The following is an 18,347-nucleotide window of genomic DNA, read 5'->3' as shown; positions in this document are numbered from 1 at the left end:
AAGCGATGTAGTTATACTGACATAAGTTCCAAGCCTGAATCAGTATTCCCCTTAGAGGTTTATGCTGGGATAGAGATTTGTCTGCAGGAATTCATTAGTAAGAAACTCCTCAAAACAAGTGTGAGCCTTTCTGTCGTAGTGCTTTCTATATTGTCAGGTCACCATAATAACTAGGAGCCTTATAAAGCCAGAAAAACGGAAGGTGGCAAATATAAAAATACCCACTTGTTCACCTTCTCTCTGAGGCTCTCGGCAAAATAGCCATTTACACATGACAAACATTGGTAATCACTACTTCATAGGTTAAAGAAGTGGGAGCACTTACCTCAGGACATGCATTCCAGCCCCTCATTAACAGTGATGATATGGGCTTGGGAATTGAATACCCTATTGGAGGCCGGATGTGATGATAGGCCATATCTGCCGCTGCTGCAGCTACAAATAAATCAGTATAATAAAGCTTAATTACGATTCAGATATAAAAAATATTCATATGCCAACACATTTTACTTTAGTATTTGAATGAAAAACAGATATGAACAGATGGAAATGCTTAAGTATTAAACTTGCAAATGGAGTGGGTCAAAGAAGCTTTCAAAACCATCAAAGCTAGACTAGACTAGATGACCTGCTGAGGTCTCTTCCAACCCTAATATTCTATGATTCTATGAAAGCACTATTTTTAATGCACTAGGTTAAAATGACCAACTGCCCTGCACTGATGTTGACACATTTCTGCCGATGTTTAGCCTGGCTGAAAATGATCTGATTCAGGTGTAAACCGTTAAACAATAACCTTTGAAAAAAACATCAATTGACCCTCACCTCACACATGACATAATAAAGAGAGAATGACTCAGCAGCTTTCAATAACATGCATTAGATGCATTTGACTTACAGATAAATTGGTGCCAGATTCTGACTTCCTAAAATAACCTGTAGTTAGCTCTGGTATGGCTGAAGTCTAAAAGTAATTCCAAGCATTCATTTAACAAACAAATAAACAAACAAAAAAATCAGAGTGCCTTTTTATATGTGCTAGTTGCGACTGACTAAGAAAAAATTGCCAGAATGTTTCCCTAATTGTGTTTATATATACAGTGATTTAAAAAACATAATTAATCCCACTGCATTCTCTTAAAACAGCTTAGCTGTGGAAAGTCAAAGCAAATGTATGCCAGCCTCATAGCAGGAGCAAAGTAAAATTCTTTGTTAAACTGACACGATTAAGTGATACATCACCGGAGTATATAGCATTTGAGGGGGACCAGGAGATTGCAATCTTGAGATTGTAACAAGAATGGTTTAATTTTTTTTAACCATATCCCATTCTCATTACAGTCTTTGTCACAAGAATAGATTAATTTGTGCCATTGTCTGTTCTCATTGGAATCTTTGTCACTGTAATGAAGTTTCGGAATGTTAATATCAGATACATTCTGTGAAATGTTGCAGTACGCTGTAGGGATGGGCAAACACATTTTGCCTAATTTTGATCCCATTCTAATGTGGGTTTGAAAGTGTGATTCAAACATTACTGGGTTCATGTTCTGCTTGGTAGAGACAGTGAATAGGAACAGATGGGGGAAAAAGATGTTAATGAAAAATAAATATAACTTACTATCGAATCTATCTATCTATCTATACCACTCTCCTCTTTTCCCACAATATACTACAGGAAGACTGTGCTATGTATTAGGGATAGAAGAACACCCAAAAATTTAGTTTGACACAAGTAGACTATGCATGGTACGATACATACATACACAACGGAGTACTGTGATCTCTCTCTCCCTCTATGTGTGTGTATCACACACACACACACACACACACACACACACACACACACACACACACAGGATAGTATGTGTGTGTGTGTAAAGAGAACTAGGTGCATGATGCAAAAAAGCATTGATAAACATCAATTTTAATAAAAATTGCAAATTTTTGGAACTTATTTGACCCCTTTTATTCATTTCCCATAGACATTAATAATAGGATTTTTTTTGTTTTCAAGGGTGTTCATAGAAAGAGAAACTGTCATGGAAATTCATAGAAATACTTGCATGAACAGTTATGTAGATACTTTGGAAGAGTCCTATATAATTTTATAACAATGAAAAATAGGTTTCTATATAAGTTATGTGAAATACCATAGATTTTAATCAAGAACAGTCTCCTTTCTATATGTTACATGAACCATTCTATTGACATTATAAACAATGGGAGATACTAAGGAATACATTCTTTTTACTATAAAACTGAGGGAACAGCTGTATTTAAAAGTCAGCTTTCTGACTGGGGAACGCTGTTCACCATATTAAAAACTCATGACACATCAAAGATGTCTACACTTGGACTGAGACTGAGATGGAAATAGACTTGTTGAAAGTCTCTGCATAAGGATAAAAGGGGTAACAAACAAGGGTGATGTCATGGAAGGGGTCTACTATAGGCCACCTAACCAGGAAGAAGAGGTGGCTGTGGCTTTTTTTAAACAACTAACAAAATCATCCAAAGCACAGGACTTGGTGGTGATGGGGGACATCAACTACCCAGACACCTGCTGGGAAAAAAATACAGCAGGGCACAGATTATCCCAACAAGTTCTTGGAATGCATTGGAGACAATTTTTTATTTCAGAAGGTGGAGAAAGCAACTAGGGGAGACAGGCTGTTCGGGATTTGATTTTGACAAATAGGGAGGAGGAACTGGTTGAGAATTTGAAAGTGGGAGGCAGCTTGGGTGAAAGTGATCATGAAATGATAGAGTTCATGATTCCAAAAAATGGTAGGAGGGAGAACAGCAGAATAAAGACAATGGATTTCAAGAAGGCAAACTTCAGCAAACTCAGGGAGTTGGTAGATAAGATCCCATGGGAAGCAACTGTAAGAGGAAAAACAGTTTAAGAAAGTTGGCAGTTTTTCAAAGATGTTATTAAGGGCACCAGAACAAACTATCCCACTGCATAGGAAAGACAGGAAATATGTCACCAGACCACTGTGGAAGCAGAGAGATAGAGAGAAAATAAAGCATCTGACTTGCTGTACCCAAACAAAAAGTGAGAACTGTGTTTTTCTCTGACACCACCATGGCTTAACCAGGAACTCTTCAATAATCTGAAACTCAAAAAAGAGTCCTACAAAAAGTGGAAACTGGGTCAAATTACAATGGATGAATACAAACAAACGATACAAGCATTTAGGGACAAAGTTAGAAAGGAGAAGACACAAAACAATTTTAAACAAACTAGAGACATAAAGGGTAACAAGAAAACATTCTACAAATACATTAGAAGCAAAAGGGATATCAAGGACAGGGTACGCTCATTACTCAATGTGTGTGGGGGGGAAGACAAATAATAGAAAATGTAGAAATGGCAGAAATGCTAAATGACTTTTTTGTTTCAGTTTTCACCAAAAAGGTTAGTAGTAATTGGATGTCCAAGAAAATCAGAGGCTAAAATAGGAAATAACATGTTAAAAATTACTTAGATAAGTTAGATGTCTTCAGGTTGGGAGGGCCTGATGAAATACATCCTAGAATACTCAAGGAGCTGACTGAGGAGATATCTGAGCCATTAGTGACTATCTTCAAAAACTTATGGAAGATGGGAGAGATTCCAGAGGACTGGAAGAGGGTAAATATAGTTCCAATCTATAAAAAGGGGAATAAGGACAACTCTGGGAATTACAAACCAGTCAGCTTAACTTCAGTACCTGGAAAAATAATGGAGCAAATAATCAAGCAATCAATTTGCAAACACCTAGAACAGTGGTGGGCAACCTGTGGCCCGTGGGCTGCACGCCATCCGTAGGTTGCCCACTACTGACCTAGAAGATAAAAAAGTGAAAAGTAACAGTCAACATGGATTTGTCAAGAATAAATCATGTCAAACCAATCTAATAGCTTTATTTGAGAGGGTAATGAGCCTTGTGGATGGGGGGATGCAGTAGATGTGGACTATCTAGACTTTAGTAAGGCTTTTGATACTAAACAAACTAGGGAAATACAACCTAGATGGAGCTACTATAAGGCGGGTGCATAATAGGTTGGAAAACCATTCCCAGAGAGTAGTTATCAGTGGTTCACAGTCAAACTGGAAGGACATATCAAATGGAGTCCTGCAAGGATCGGTCCTTGGTCTGGTTCTGTTCAATATCGTCATAAATGATTTAGACAGTGGCATAGAGAGTACACAATAGTTTGCAGATAATATCAAGATGGAAGGGGTTGCAAGTGCTTTGGAGGATAGGATTAAAATTCAAAGTGATCTGGACAAACTGGAGAAATGGTCTGAAGTAAATAGGATGAAATTTAACACAGAAAAATGCAAAGTCCTCCACTTAGGATGGAATAATCAGTTGCACACATACAAAATGGGAAATGACTGCCTAGAAAGGAGTACTGCAGAAAGTGATCTGGGGGTCATATTGGATCACAAGTTAAACATGAGTCAACAGTGTAACACTGTTGCAAAAAAGAGCAAACATCATTCTGGGATGTATTGGCAGGAATGTTGTAAGCAAGACACAAGAAGTAGTTCTTCCGTTGTACTCTGCACTAAGGCCTCATCTGGAGTATTGCATATAATTCTGGTTACCACATTTCAGAAAAGATGTGGAAAAATTAGAGAGAGGAGAGCAACAAAAATGATTAAAGGTCTAGAAAACATGACCTATGAAGAAAGATTGAAAACATTGGGTTTGTTTAGTTTGGAGAAGAGAAACTTGAGGAGGGGACATGATAACAGTTTTCAAGTACATAAAAGGTTGTTACAAGGAGGAGGGTGAAAAAATATTCTTGTGAACCTCTGAAGATAGGACAAGAAGCAATGAGCTTAAATTGCAGTAAGGGAGGTTTAGGTTCGACATTAGGAAAAACTTCTCAACTGTCAGGGTGGTTAAGTACTGAAACAAATTGCCTAGGGGGGTTGTGGAATCTCTGTCACTGGAGGTTTTAAAAACCAGGTTAGACAAACACCTGTCAGGAATGGTCTAGTTATTACCTATTACCCCCCCCCACCTTGAGTGCAGGGGACTGGACTAGATGACCTCTCAAGGTCCCTTCCAGCCCTACACTTCTATGACATAGTCAGTTTTCCTGTGCACTCATGCTCCCATAATAGTGGTGCTCTTATGGGCCAGGCAGGACATGTGTGTTCAGTTTCTGCTTCCAGTTTCACATCCATAGTTTTTAAATACCTGTGACACAGTGCTTTCAAATTCTTCCCATAAATATACTCAAAGCTGGTTCATAGGCCTTGGCCAGAATAAATTTGTATAAGAGAAAACTATTCAAGAGGGCCTTGTACCACATTAGGATGCATTCCTTCCTCCAAGGCCTTACATGAACTCTCTGAAGCTAGGGATGTTGCCCATCAGCCCATATCTACCACTGCCTTTGAACATCACCTAAAAATGCAATAGGGTATTTTTAAAATGGAGAATCATGACTGCATTTATGAAAGACTCAGAATACTTGGACAAGGACAACAGACTTGGGTAGAGAACTAAGCCACTGGTCTTCAGAAAAGTGGTGTGGGATCGCAACGGGAATCAACAATTTCTTTATGGCAACAGAGCACTCAAGATTTCAAAGAAAAGCTATTCCAGTGCTCTCATTGTTTAATCTTTCAGATTTAGATTATTTGTTAAGTGCAATTCGTCTTCACAATGATCTTTAACTACCCAACAAAGTCCTTATATGACTGATAAACACTACTGCATTGTTCTGATTGGCATAAAACCTAAATCTTTTCTTGACTTTCTAGACACTATTTTCTTCTTTTTAATACAGAAGTTTTCCATCTTTGCATCTGTCCAGATAATGACAGACCAAACATGCCACTCATCAAGTCCCTCTAATTTAAGCACTGGATCTGCAGCCAAAACTTCTGTTTGTCATTCCTGGACATGGTCCTATTGACCTTAATGCACTAATAGGTGTTTGCAAAATATGGCCTTTATGGCTTATCTACACTACAAATGCAACCACGTTTGGGAAGCTGGTTATAAAACTCAGCTGTCCCCTAAACTGGTTAAAAACATGGTTTTAGTAGGTAGGGTAGACTGGACTTTAGTCATATTGGGAAAGGGACAATGAGTTGTAACCAGGTTCCCTAGCTCCACTGTAACTGTAGTATAGACTGAGCCTTAGATTATAACAGGGATCGGCAACCTTTGACCCGTGGCCCATCAGGGGAATCCGCTGGCGGGTCGGGATGGTTTGTTTACCTGCAGGTTCGGCCGATCGCGGCTCCCACTGGCCGCGGTTTGCTGCTCCAGGCCAATGGGGGCTGCAGGAAGTGGCACGGGCTGAGGGATGTGCTGTCCGCTGCTTCCCACAGCCCCCATTGGCCTGGAATGGCGAACCATGGCCAGTGAGAGCTGCGATCGGCTGAACCTGCGGATGCTGCAGGTAAACAAAACAAACCGTCCCGGCCCGCCAGTGGATTTCCCTGACGGGCCACGTTCCAAAGGTTGCTGATCCCTGGATTATAAGGTCCTTAGAGCAGAGATCACTTCTGTGCTCATTAAATACTAGCAATGAGTGCATTTTCTGATAACTCCTCAGTATACTTATTTCAGTTCTATATTGTATACTGTTATCTCACCTGTTTTGGGAGTTGGCATTGTTGAACACATACAGTAGTTTTTCATTACTGACCATGGGACATGCTGCAGTCTTTGGTACTGTGGAATTACATGATATGGTATTCAGCAAATATTATATTTGACTTAATACTGAAATGATTTCACTGGGGATTCCATTTGATTCAATAGATGCTTCATTTGATAAAATAAGTAGTGATTTTGATTCAACAGCCATGAGACTCTTTATACAATCTGAAAAATGGATATCTAATTCTGTGTACAGCATACCCTTACTGAATTGGATAATATACTTGAGACACTAGGGGATATAGAGGTATAATTACTGCAAAAATAACATCCATTTCAAAGGGTGATGTATAGATTTTAAAAGTGCTAAGTTTTATAGTTAGGTATTCTAACCAACATCTAAGTATTCCAATGTACTTGACCTGAATGGCTTCCCATACATCTGTGCATGTACAAAGGTCAATATTAGACAGAGGGAAGGTTAAGAGTATGTAAATAAAGCTACAGAGCTCCACAGACAGCATACAAAAAAGTTTAAAAGGAAAATGTATTTCTCATCATCTTAAAATGTATAGTTGGTGAAAAATATGGGATTTATGTTTTAAACACTCATCTGAACTTATGTAATAATGAGGATGGAATTTGTATATAGGCTATGAAAGATGCCTCATCCCCACAATAGGTGTTTGCAAGATATGGCTCTAAATCAGATGTACACAATGAAGTTCAAACATAGTTTTCATATTTAAATAAACTATACATTTCTTAGGCAGTATGGGTTGAGAGGCAGTGGAGTCTAGGAGAAGAGGCTATAAGCCAGGAACTACTGAGTTCGAATCCTGAATCTGACACTGACCTGCTTTGTGGCCTTGTGCAAGTCCTTTCATTTTCTGTCTTAGTTTCCCCAACTGTAAGCTGGGGATAATAAAATTCCCCTACCTTACAGAGCAGTTGGGAGGGTTAATTAGTTGATGTTTTGAAAAATCTAAGTGTTATATAAGGGTAATAATGATGGTGATGATGGATGGATGGGATTTTCAAAAGTGCTCATTGACTTTCATGGGAGTAGAATTTGGCCAACAATTACTATTGAAAGGCCTTGTGGAAGTACGTTTTAAGATGGGGTTCAAACAAAGAGAGGGAGATCTTTTTGGTGGTAAGCAGGGAGTCATCAAAAAGAGACTATAGAAAGGGCATTAACTCAGAAGGAGTCTACAGACAAAATAACATGGGACTGAACATGGACCTCTGAGATGCTGCAAGAACAGAAACAAAAATCAGTGAACCCATGCTCATCTAGCTGAAGGGGCATGTGGTTCAGCAGGTGAATATAAACAGAATAAAAAGTACCAAAGCAAAGAATACCAGACAGGGAAGACAAAGATTAAATCATGACACCTTTGAGAAACATGGTGTGACATTCTGTACCTTTGGAGTGTGCCCTGTAACCCCCATATTCCTCATTTATATATGAGTGTGATCCTGCGTACAAAGCAGGCTGTGTGAGGAATCAGGGAAAAGGTTATGATCTGCTGAAAGTAATTTTTCTATCCATATATGTATATCATTAATGCATATGAAGTTATGAGAATTGTGTTGTATGGTTGTCACTAAAACATTGCTGTAAATTGGGGAATCAGCCAGATATTAGCCCCCTAGAGGCAACAGCAAGGAGAGTAACCAAGGCCCGGGTGGGGTGTCAAACAACCCATCAAGAGCAATTGTCCAGCAAGGGATCTACAATTCAATGACTCACCTGCATGAGGCCACACCAGGGGAACTGCTCAACCTTGCCTGGAGACTCAGCAATGCACCCAGACATGCCTAGACTTGTGTTCTACAAGCACACGGGACTGAGGACATAAAACAGAACACAGGCCTTTTCTCCTGCCTCCACCTATGCTGCAAGCAACAAGGACACTGAAGACTTGAGACTCCAACAGAGGACACTGGCCCAGATTTCAAGGGTAAAATCTGTATACTATGAACTGCAATATACAGTGGGATGAGAAAAACTGCTAATCTAGATGTTACCCAGTCTATGAGAGTTTAGACTCCATGCTTATATTTTCTTTTCTTTTGGTAACTAACTCTGACTTTTTGCCTATCACTTATAATCACTTAAAATCCATCTTTTGTAGTCAATACTTTTGTTTAACTGTTTATTTTTATCAGTGAGTTTGCCTGAAGTGTTGGCAAATCTGCTCAGGTTTGCAAAGGCTGGTGTATGTCCACCTCCCATTGATGAAGTGGTGAACCAATTAATAAATTTGCACTGATCGTCTTGAGCAATGCAAGATGATATATTTATGGAATCATAGGACTGGAAAGGACTTCAAAAGGTCATCTAGTCCAGTCCCCTGCACTCATGGCAGGACTAGGTATTATCTAGACTATTCCTGACAGGTGTCAGGTCTAACCTGCTCTTAAAAATCTCCAATGATGGAGATTCCACAACCTCCCTAGACAATTTATTCCAGTGCTTAACCACCCTGACAGTTAGGAAGTTTTTCCTAATGTCCAACCTAAACCTCCCTTGCTGCAATTTAAGCCCATTGCTTCTTGTCCTATCCTCAGAGGTTAAGAAGAACAATTTTTCTCCCTCCTCCTTGTAACAATCTTTTATGTACTTGAAAACTGTTATCATGTCCCCTCCCAGTCTCTTCTTTTGCAGACTAAACTAACCTAATTTTTTCAATCTTCCCTCATAGGTCATGTTTTCTAGACCTTTAAATCATTTTTGTTGCTCTTCTCTGGACTTTTTCCAATTTCTCCACATCTTTCCTGATATGTGGCGCCCTGAACTGGACACACTACTCCAGTTGAGGCTTAATCAGCACAGACTAGAGCTGAAGAACTACTTCTCGTGTCTTACTTACAACACACCTGCTAATACATCTCAGAATGATGTTCACTTTTTTTGCAACAGTGTTACACTGTTGACTCATATTTAGCTTATGGTCCACTATGATGCCCAGATCCCTTTCCGCAGCACTCCTTCCTAGGCAGTCATTTCCATTTTGTATGTGTGCAAATTTTGTATATTTCTGAGGTACAGTGCTGGGAGCTGGGGGGATTTGGCTGGTGCCTTTCCTAGTGTGATTCATGAGTGGCTCTGAGAACATTCATGCAATATAGCTGGGTGTGGGGCTCCACATGCGGTTGTGCTGAGTAATAACAGCACCTGGAGGGGCTTGCAAGGCATTGTGAGAGACAGCCCAGGCTAGAGAGAGTTCAGGTGGGCACAGGAGTCCCACAGTCCCAGGCTACACGGGTTTCATGTTCCCCTTTCTTTTGTTCTTCCTCCTATTCATCCATCTACTTACAATGTTTTCATCACCCTGGTAGCTGCTGAGCAGCAAGGTATACTTCTCTATACCATTTTGTTGGTGTATTACCCTCTAGCTCATGCACAGTGGAATACTGTTGATGACACACCTAGTATATTAGGAGTGTTTTCCTCACACATCTGGTATCTTATACAGTAGACAAATGGTTAACACAGAATGAAATAGGATAAATGGCAGGAATGGTCATGTCATGCAGAAGCAGATGAAGATTTGGGCTACTGGGCACTGGAGCTATGTCCTAGATGGCATACTCTGGATTTTCAATTAAATGGTCAGAAAACAAGGTACTGCAACTGGTGGAAAGATAAAATGGAGGAATGAGAGTCAGGTTTGGAATCTGGGTTGACAATTAATAGTGTATATTACTAGAAACTGAAGTAGGATTGAGTCAGATATCTGACTACTATATTCAAATGTCAGCAGAGATAGAAATGAATGACTGGGAAGCTATAAATAGCTAATGCAGTTTAGAAACTCCACACCATATACTGAATTGGAATGCCCCTTGTTATTGATGTAATGACAGCTACACCATCTGTATCAGAGAAGCTGACTTTCTGAACAGTGTGAAGACTTCCAAATGATTGTAGAAGTAGCATAAAAGTAGCATAATTGTACAAAGGGCAGAGGAGAAATGAATCTGGATTTAATAAGATCTCAGAGGAAAGGGAACAGGGAAACTTCCTCCAACAGACACCAAAAATAGTACCAGACTCTGAGATCAATAAATAGAACTTTAAATGTATCAGAAATAAGGCCCTGAAAAGTTAAGCACTCTCTGTTAAGGAGAGAAAGTCAGGACAAGAAAGCCTAATTAAACAGGAATCAAAGGATTTACACTTAGAATAGGGAAATGTGGAGTGTTGATGTGTGGCTACCACAGCATGACTGCTAGAGAAGAAATAGATACAAGAAAAAGAAAAGGAGCTGTTACTATTTGGGTTAATTCCCTTAGCAATAAATTCCACTTTAGTTCAGAATGCTTCCCCCAGCTCTCCTCATTTCTTAACCCTGGTATTAGAGCTACCCATGGTGCATTGCTCTCTGTGTTGACGCCAGAGCTGCTACTGTGGATGCATTCTGCCGATACAAGAAACATAGTGTGGATATGCAACAGAGGTTTAATTACAGAGGTGGCTGTAACATCAACGTAACTTAAATGGACTTGACTTTGTAGTGTAGCTATAGCCTTAATCTCATTTATGGGCTTAAGTGGTGTGCTGTACTTGTGCTGGCCCTACGCCCATTAGTGAATTTCACCCTCAGAGCTGAAACAGGATTGAACTGGTGTGGAAAGCTTTTCATGAACGCTCTGTGTAGGGGGTGAATTTCACACAGAGGAAGCAGGGTTAAATAGCAATGTGTAAAGTTACCCAAAAGTGGTTAATACTATAGAACATCAAGAATGTGAAGATTTGCAAGAAGTGCATAGATATCTCAACCCAGGTGATGTTTTTAGCATTGAGGGATTCTAGTGAATTTCCAATTAAAAGTTAATACTATATCAGCACATAGTAATGTAGGATTTATTGCCACCATCACCAGGATGCAGAGTAGCATGAAACACCAAGATGTTATCTTCCTGCCTGGAACATACTGCGCAGTAAGGGGAAATGAATAAATTGTGCTTTTCAATTCAGGAAAAACAGGTGCATTACCCAAAAAAGGGACCATGGTACCATGCCTCAATGCATAAGCCAAGATAGGGAGCAATGTGTGGCTACTGTGTACAGAGCCTGTGCTAGAAAAGGTGTTTGGTGGAGGAGGAGGTAAAGGAGTGAGAGAAACCAGAAAAGTGGTACAGGAAAAAAAAGAGACAGAGCAGATGATGCAAGTAACAGAACAGAGGATGATTTTGCACAGCTTCTGAAACTCAGTAAGAGTGGACAGCAATAGAGTGGACATCCATTCCTTTGCAGGCCCGGAAGCAGAACTTCCGAGATGCTACAGTTGCTAGGATGCTGCTAAAAAACGGAATTGATGAGTATTACTGTCTGACGCTTAATATGGCCAAGCTAAAGTCAGGAGATGGAAAGAGTGACTGATGAAAACTACTGATGTGTGAACCTTGAGATGGTGATCTGAATTTATCTCAAACTCTTTGTTCTGAAAATCAGATTAGAAATCACATGAGATTAGATATTCTTACAAGAGCTCCTGCAATTCCTGCTTTTGACTCCAAGATAAGCTGTCATGTGATGTTTGGTACTTCCAATTCCAGGCCTGGCATAAATCAAATAGTGAAGCAGCAATATAGATAAAAGAAAAATAATTACCCCAATTGTTTTAAAAAAGAAGTAATTAGTCAAATTCCGCTTAAAAAAATTTGATCGAGAGGAATAAAGGATAGGTTACTTCTACAGGATTCCATAAAAAAAAATTAATTAACTTCAAACTTAAAGAATATCAGAAAATTGGAGGCACTTGAAGATCCATACCTAAACAGGTCTATGTTAGCAACAGCTTTACAGCCATTTCACAGATAAGAGAGCTTCCAGTAAACTGTTTCCAAAGTTGATGTTTCAATTACTGTCTGGTATATCATTGTTAACAAGTTGCTTATATAATGCTACATACCACACAATACATTTAATTTAATATTCATTTTAATAATGTGGGGATTAAATTGATTTAATAAGTCATGTATGAGACTTCATTTAGCATTTGAATTATTATTTAATAAAGTAATCAGGAGATCCTGATACAACAGTGATAGGCACTTTTGAAACAGGCAGGATGATAGATAGGTAGATAGATGGATAGATAGATAAAGGGTTGTACACAATTGTTGATGATTATATTGTATTGGGTAAAGAATTCAATACAGTACAAGTGAAAACTACTTTTTCCCACACAAAAATTTCATGCATAGACCTGTCTTCTTCCAACTGGTAAGAAATCTATCTGAAGTCCCTGTCTGATAGGCTTTGCAGATATCACATCTCTTGTCCTAACTATCATCCTTTTCCTCCACTCCCAACTCCAAGAAAAAATCCCCTACACTTCCATGGCTTTACAGTTTCTGGAGTGACATTCCTTCATTCCCCAAGGTTCCACCCAAATCCAGAAGCACATTCAATTTCCTATGTTTCCTGCTACCTTAATAAAGCTAAATTTTTAGGTGAATACTGCCTAATATGAATTCTAGTAAAATACGGATTAATAATGCTATAAAATGCAGCTACTTTATTACAGTTCAGAGATATAAGTAGTGTTCATGTTAGTTCAGTGAGCATCTTACCTGGTTTGAGGTGAGCAAATGGAATTTCACCTGTTAACAGTTCCCAGAGACACAAAGCATAGCTGAAAACATCAGCTTTTATAGTGTATCGAGTGCACTGAGTGAATACCTCAGGGGCCATCCAGCGTAGGTTCTGTGCATCAAAAAAACATCAATAATACGTTAATGGAGTGTTTTGTTCCTTTACAGAGGATCTTTCTTTCTTTCTTTCTTTCTTTCTTTCTTTCTTTCTTTCTTTCTTTCTTTCTTTCTTTCTTTCTTTCTTTCTTTCTTTCTTTCACAACAAGCTAACAGATAAATCTTCTAACAACAAATAGTTATGGTAGCATACACAATTCATGCAGTAAATCTCCATACATTATATTGTGTCTTCAGGATTAGCATGGAATTCATTTCACCCACATAAAGCTAGCATAATCAGGCTTTACGTAAGAGAAGAGTAGCGTTGAGAGTGGTGCAGGAGTCAGGACTGGCTCTAGGCACCAGCAAAACAAGCACGTGGGGCAGCATTCTGGCCATTCTTCTTCTTCTTTATTTTTTTTTTGCTTGGGCAGTTGCGCTCTTGGAGCTTGGGGCGGCAAAGTTTTTGCTTGGAGGTGGCAAAAAACCTAGAGCCGGCCCTGGCAGGAGTTGAAATCTACACTTCCAGTCTGAGACCAGGGTACAGAGCTTTAGCATGTCTAACTCCCTTTAACTACTACTCCAATTTAGGAGCTGGAATAATGATAATGACAACTATGCAGGGTATTAAAACGACTGGATCGGTGTATACATTAATCCTTTGGCTTCTCTCCTGGGCTATCATTGCATTTTGCAGGCACAAATCTATGTGGCTGCTTCACAAACAACCTGCCATCCACTGGGCTCATGAGGAGTAGTGGGTCTTACTCTGGTCCTCTGCTCCAGGGTATTGTCTTTTACAAAGTTGGGCCCATATGAGCAATTTATTTGAAATAACTATACTGAGCAAAGAACTGAGAAAGAAAATCCATGTTGGATAACTGATTCCCTGTCAGAAATTCAGACTATCAGAAAGCAATATATATATGGGATGGTTTGCATGTTATGTCTAAGAATTCAGGGGTGATAGTGCTAAAATGAGAACCATATAATAATATTGGTTTTTGGGTACACAGTAGGGAGCCCATTTGTGAGTGCAATAATTTCTGCTATTATAAAGGCTGATCTCAAACACTAAGAAAAAATTAGCATACAAAAGAAACAAAGCATTACACTGTCACTGTACAACATCATCGATTCCAGCAAAAACATATCTAATCTCATCATTTTCTCCTAGGCTGAGTTTGCACATAAATAGTATACTAATTAAATGGAAAAGAACAAGAAGGAAACCCCAGGTTGTTTTGTCATGTTGTCTTCATCCAGGGACTGCAGAAATCTAGATTCTGAGACAAAAAAAGGAAAGCTTTTTAAATAAACAACACTACAGATAAACCTCATTTTACAGAAGTCTTGGTGGAAACCCAGGACTTCCATAAAATTGTTTTTTTGTAAAATCAAGAGGAAATACAATATCCTACTATTAGACAAGGATACATGAAGATATTCCCGATAAAATGGAGCTTCTTACATCAGTGAGCCAGATCTTCAGCTGCTATAATTGGCATATCTCCATTGGCTTTCATGGCGATTTATACCAGCTGAGGATCCATCTCAGAGTTTTTAAACTCAGGGTTAACCGTACTGGTGTGTCTAACTTCATTTAGATTTAAAACAAACAACACCAAAAACCTATACTAAAATTCAAAGGCACAGAAGACTGGCACTCTGATTTAATGTCATACTTCCTTTCAGCTGGCTGGTGATATAAAAGCTACAGGCTGCTCTAGTAGACTTCAGTTTCATAAGCTCTTGTATGACTATAGCAAAGGCAATATATGAAATATTGATTGATTTATGTAGATGTAAACGATACATAAGTGCCTTCCCAGAACTTTGGTACCTTTGAGACATGTTAAAAGTACACTCCTACCTGTACAAACAAGAACACACCCAGCAGCGTCCCCAGCCAGAATATAACCAGCAGAAAAGAAAAATATTTATCCTCTCAGCCATCCTTACAACTACCAGACCCCAGTGCATCCCTCCTTCTCCAATAGCCTAGGAAAGTAGGTGGGATTTGCAAAGTGTCTGACTCTAATTTGGACTATTTCAAAGTTAAGGGCCCCTCGCAGATGCTGTCCAGAGCATCACCCTCCTCCCTCTCTTTAAAATCATGCTCAAGTACCTCTGCTGATTACAACTGCGCTGATGTGGCACAGCGACAGAGTTGGTATCTCAAATAGGCAGGTCCCAGGGCATTTAGGGCTTTATAGGTGGAAACCAACTCCTTAAATTTCACCTGACACCAACAGGCAGCCACATGTGCCTCAGCCAGAAAATCTACTTAATTAGTGAGCCATTGCATTTTGCATCAGCCTTAGATCATTATGGGGAAGCCTGGTCAAAATTTGTGGTGACAAAGGGTATGATTACACTGCAACCCCTTCCCCACTAAACCTGGGGCAACGAGTCTCAGAGCCTGGTCAACTGACTTGGGCTCATGCTATGGGACTGAAAATAGCAGGGTGGATCAAAGGTAGTGGGTCACAGAGCCTGGGATCCAGCCCGAGCGGCAACATCTGCACTGCTATTTTTAGCCCCATAGCACAAGCCCTGATAGCCTATGTCAGTTGACCTGGGCTCTGAGACTAGCTCTCATGGGTGGTTTTTTTTGCAGTGTAGACATACCCAAAGTTCCATATCTGAATGGAATAGCCACAATCTCTTCTCCGGATGAAGATGAAAGAAAGCTATCCTGGTCCCTGCTGCTCTAGGATTCTGTGATAACAGCAGGGCTCCAACACTACCCCTGGACTGTGAACTCTAGTAACAAAAGATAGGAACACATCCTCAAATAAAGGGGCAGAAATAACTCTTGCCATTTTTCCCAGTTGCTTCCTCCATCCTACCACCACAACTGCATTCTGATCCGGATTGAGGCCAGGCCATTCGAACCTGATCCAGGCTCCAGTCTCAGCTAGACACCGGGTAAGGTGTTCAACTGCACTGGTTGAATTAGATGAGATATGTGGAGCAGGGGCTTATTGGCATTCTGAAAGTACTGTAGCTTGTACATGGACTGCAGCCTTGCCTCCTCTCTTACTCTCCATACAACCCTATACACACCTTTAATAAGAGACTACAAGATGGAACCCTGCAGAACTCAGCAGGACACAACTGCAATTGCCCAAATCTACTCTCCAGGATATTTTTCAGAGAAATAATGAAGCAAAATACAGCCTCATTAACTTTCTGATTCATCAGAGAAAACAGAGCCCTAGTTTTTGAGAACTTGCTGACATTTTTCAGATTAATCACCAACACCTCACCTCCAAAATCAGCAACAACAGCATGGCCATCTTCATAGAGAAGAATATTGTGGCTGTAAAGAAAGACAATTGTTAGCATAGGTAACTGTATGATAGTGCCCTGAAGCAATAGTGCATTTTAAGGTTCTGCCTCTTAATTGTGCTCGCTAGTATCTCACCCCCTTTTTAAGCAGAGGCTTGTCTGTACAGCAGCCACCTTGTACAACAGAGTATTCCTACCCCTACTCAGAGGACTAAAAAAAAGGCAAACCTGACAATTTTATAAATCAAAATGTCAGAATCAATTTCTAATTAGTTGTGGAACAAATACATTTTCTCATTAGTAGTAGAGCAAATATAACAGATTTATGAATTACCGGTATGTGCACAGCATTACCAAAGTGAAAAAGATGACATTTGAAGGTGAACCCAATGGTAGCCTTTAAATAAAATTATAAGGCCTGATTCTCCTCTCACACTGGTTTTACACCACTGTAACTCCATTAAATTAACCCCTAATTTACATGGATGGTAGAGCAGAAGCAGCCCTGTAGAGGCTAAATATTAGGGGATAACTGCTAGGAGTCACCGGAGCCTCATAGGATGAGAAAAAATAAACACATATTTGAAAATATTTTGGACTGATTTTCAAAAGATTATTTCCCTTTGCATCATGAAAGCCTTATTTAATTTGCCCAGAATTACAATCCACTTTGCTCTGATTTTCATCAGCTCTAAATGGAAAAGTGCCAAATTGGTATCGCTCACCTAGATTTCAGTTCATTATGATGCTGTCTGAGGAGGTGGAAAAATGGGGGTCCTTATCATATTTCTGCACAAAGTGACCCTAGGCTACACTGATCACAGAGGAAGTATGGTATAAACTTCACTGTTCTGAGACACAAGCTACCTTACCTTTTACCTTAGATTTTTTAAAATGTCTGTGAAGACATTATTCGTGTATAATTTCTCAAATGTTTTAAGCAACAGAGGGTCCTGTGGCACCTTTAAGACTAACAGAAGTATTGGGAGCATAAGCTTTCGTGGGTAAGAACCTCACTTCTTCAGATGCAAGTGTTTTAGGCACTTAAGTTTAGACACAGTCTTTCCTTCAACAGCAGTTATATTGTACACCTCCTAATTATGCCCAGTTTATTTTGACTGTGTGATGCTCGCAGATGCCAGCTCATGCCAAGGCCCCAGATCTCACTGAACACTTATAAATGCATAACTGGAAACCAGTCTTACTTACCTGTGGGTTAGCATTATCAAAATAAATATTAAATGTTAGGTTGATAAGAATGTGTATAGCGTAAATGCTTGTAGTATGCCGCATGTATTCTTCTCAGCCAACTAGGGGTTACTCCAGGTTATAAAGTGATAGCAAGCATTTACATTGTAAACCTCTGTGACTATGTAACTCATCAAATAGGGAAAAAGCCATGTGTAATGCAAATGATGGTCTCTAAGAAGAAGTTAAATCCTGTTCATTAAATGCAAATGAGCTATTGTGTGAGGTCAAGAATCAAAGACTTTGTTAAGTACTTTCCTCCCCCCACTCCCACACCACGAATAAGGGATTTTCACGGGAACTGTTGATGTCAGCTTTGTTTCTGTGAGAAGAAGCTATGAATATAGACACATGGAAAAATTCTACATCTCTTTGCTGTTTGAATTCACATGGAGCCAGAGACTCTAAACTGAAGTGAAAAGAACAGGAGTACTTGAGAGATCCCCCAGTTATCCCTGGGTTTGCTCTGAA

General features: G+C 39.6%; 1 protein-coding gene across 9 annotated transcripts in view; it reads right to left on the bottom strand.

The window, feature by feature from the left end:
* The window catches only part of TNNI3K (TNNI3 interacting kinase), a 167,137-nt gene that overhangs the window by 45,793 nt on the left and 102,997 nt on the right, over positions 1-18,347 (bottom strand). For all 9 annotated transcript variants that reach the window (XM_065554047.1, XM_065554048.1, XM_065554052.1 and 6 more), the window contains 4 exons: positions 16,607-16,659; positions 14,568-14,620; positions 13,215-13,347; positions 326-435 (listed from right to left, as the gene is read on the bottom strand). In XM_065554047.1, the coding sequence (XP_065410119.1) occupies positions 326-435; positions 13,215-13,347; positions 14,568-14,620; positions 16,607-16,659 (349 nt within the window). The remainder of the gene's footprint in view (positions 1-325; positions 436-13,214; positions 13,348-14,567; positions 14,621-16,606; positions 16,660-18,347) is intronic.

Source organism: Chrysemys picta, chromosome 8 (assembly GCF_011386835.1).
Source record: "Chrysemys picta bellii isolate R12L10 chromosome 8, ASM1138683v2, whole genome shotgun sequence".
NCBI classification, from domain to species: domain Eukaryota; kingdom Metazoa; phylum Chordata; order Testudines; family Emydidae; genus Chrysemys; species Chrysemys picta.
Note: the sequence above shows the minus strand (reverse complement) of the source record. Positions and strands in the feature narration are given on the sequence as shown.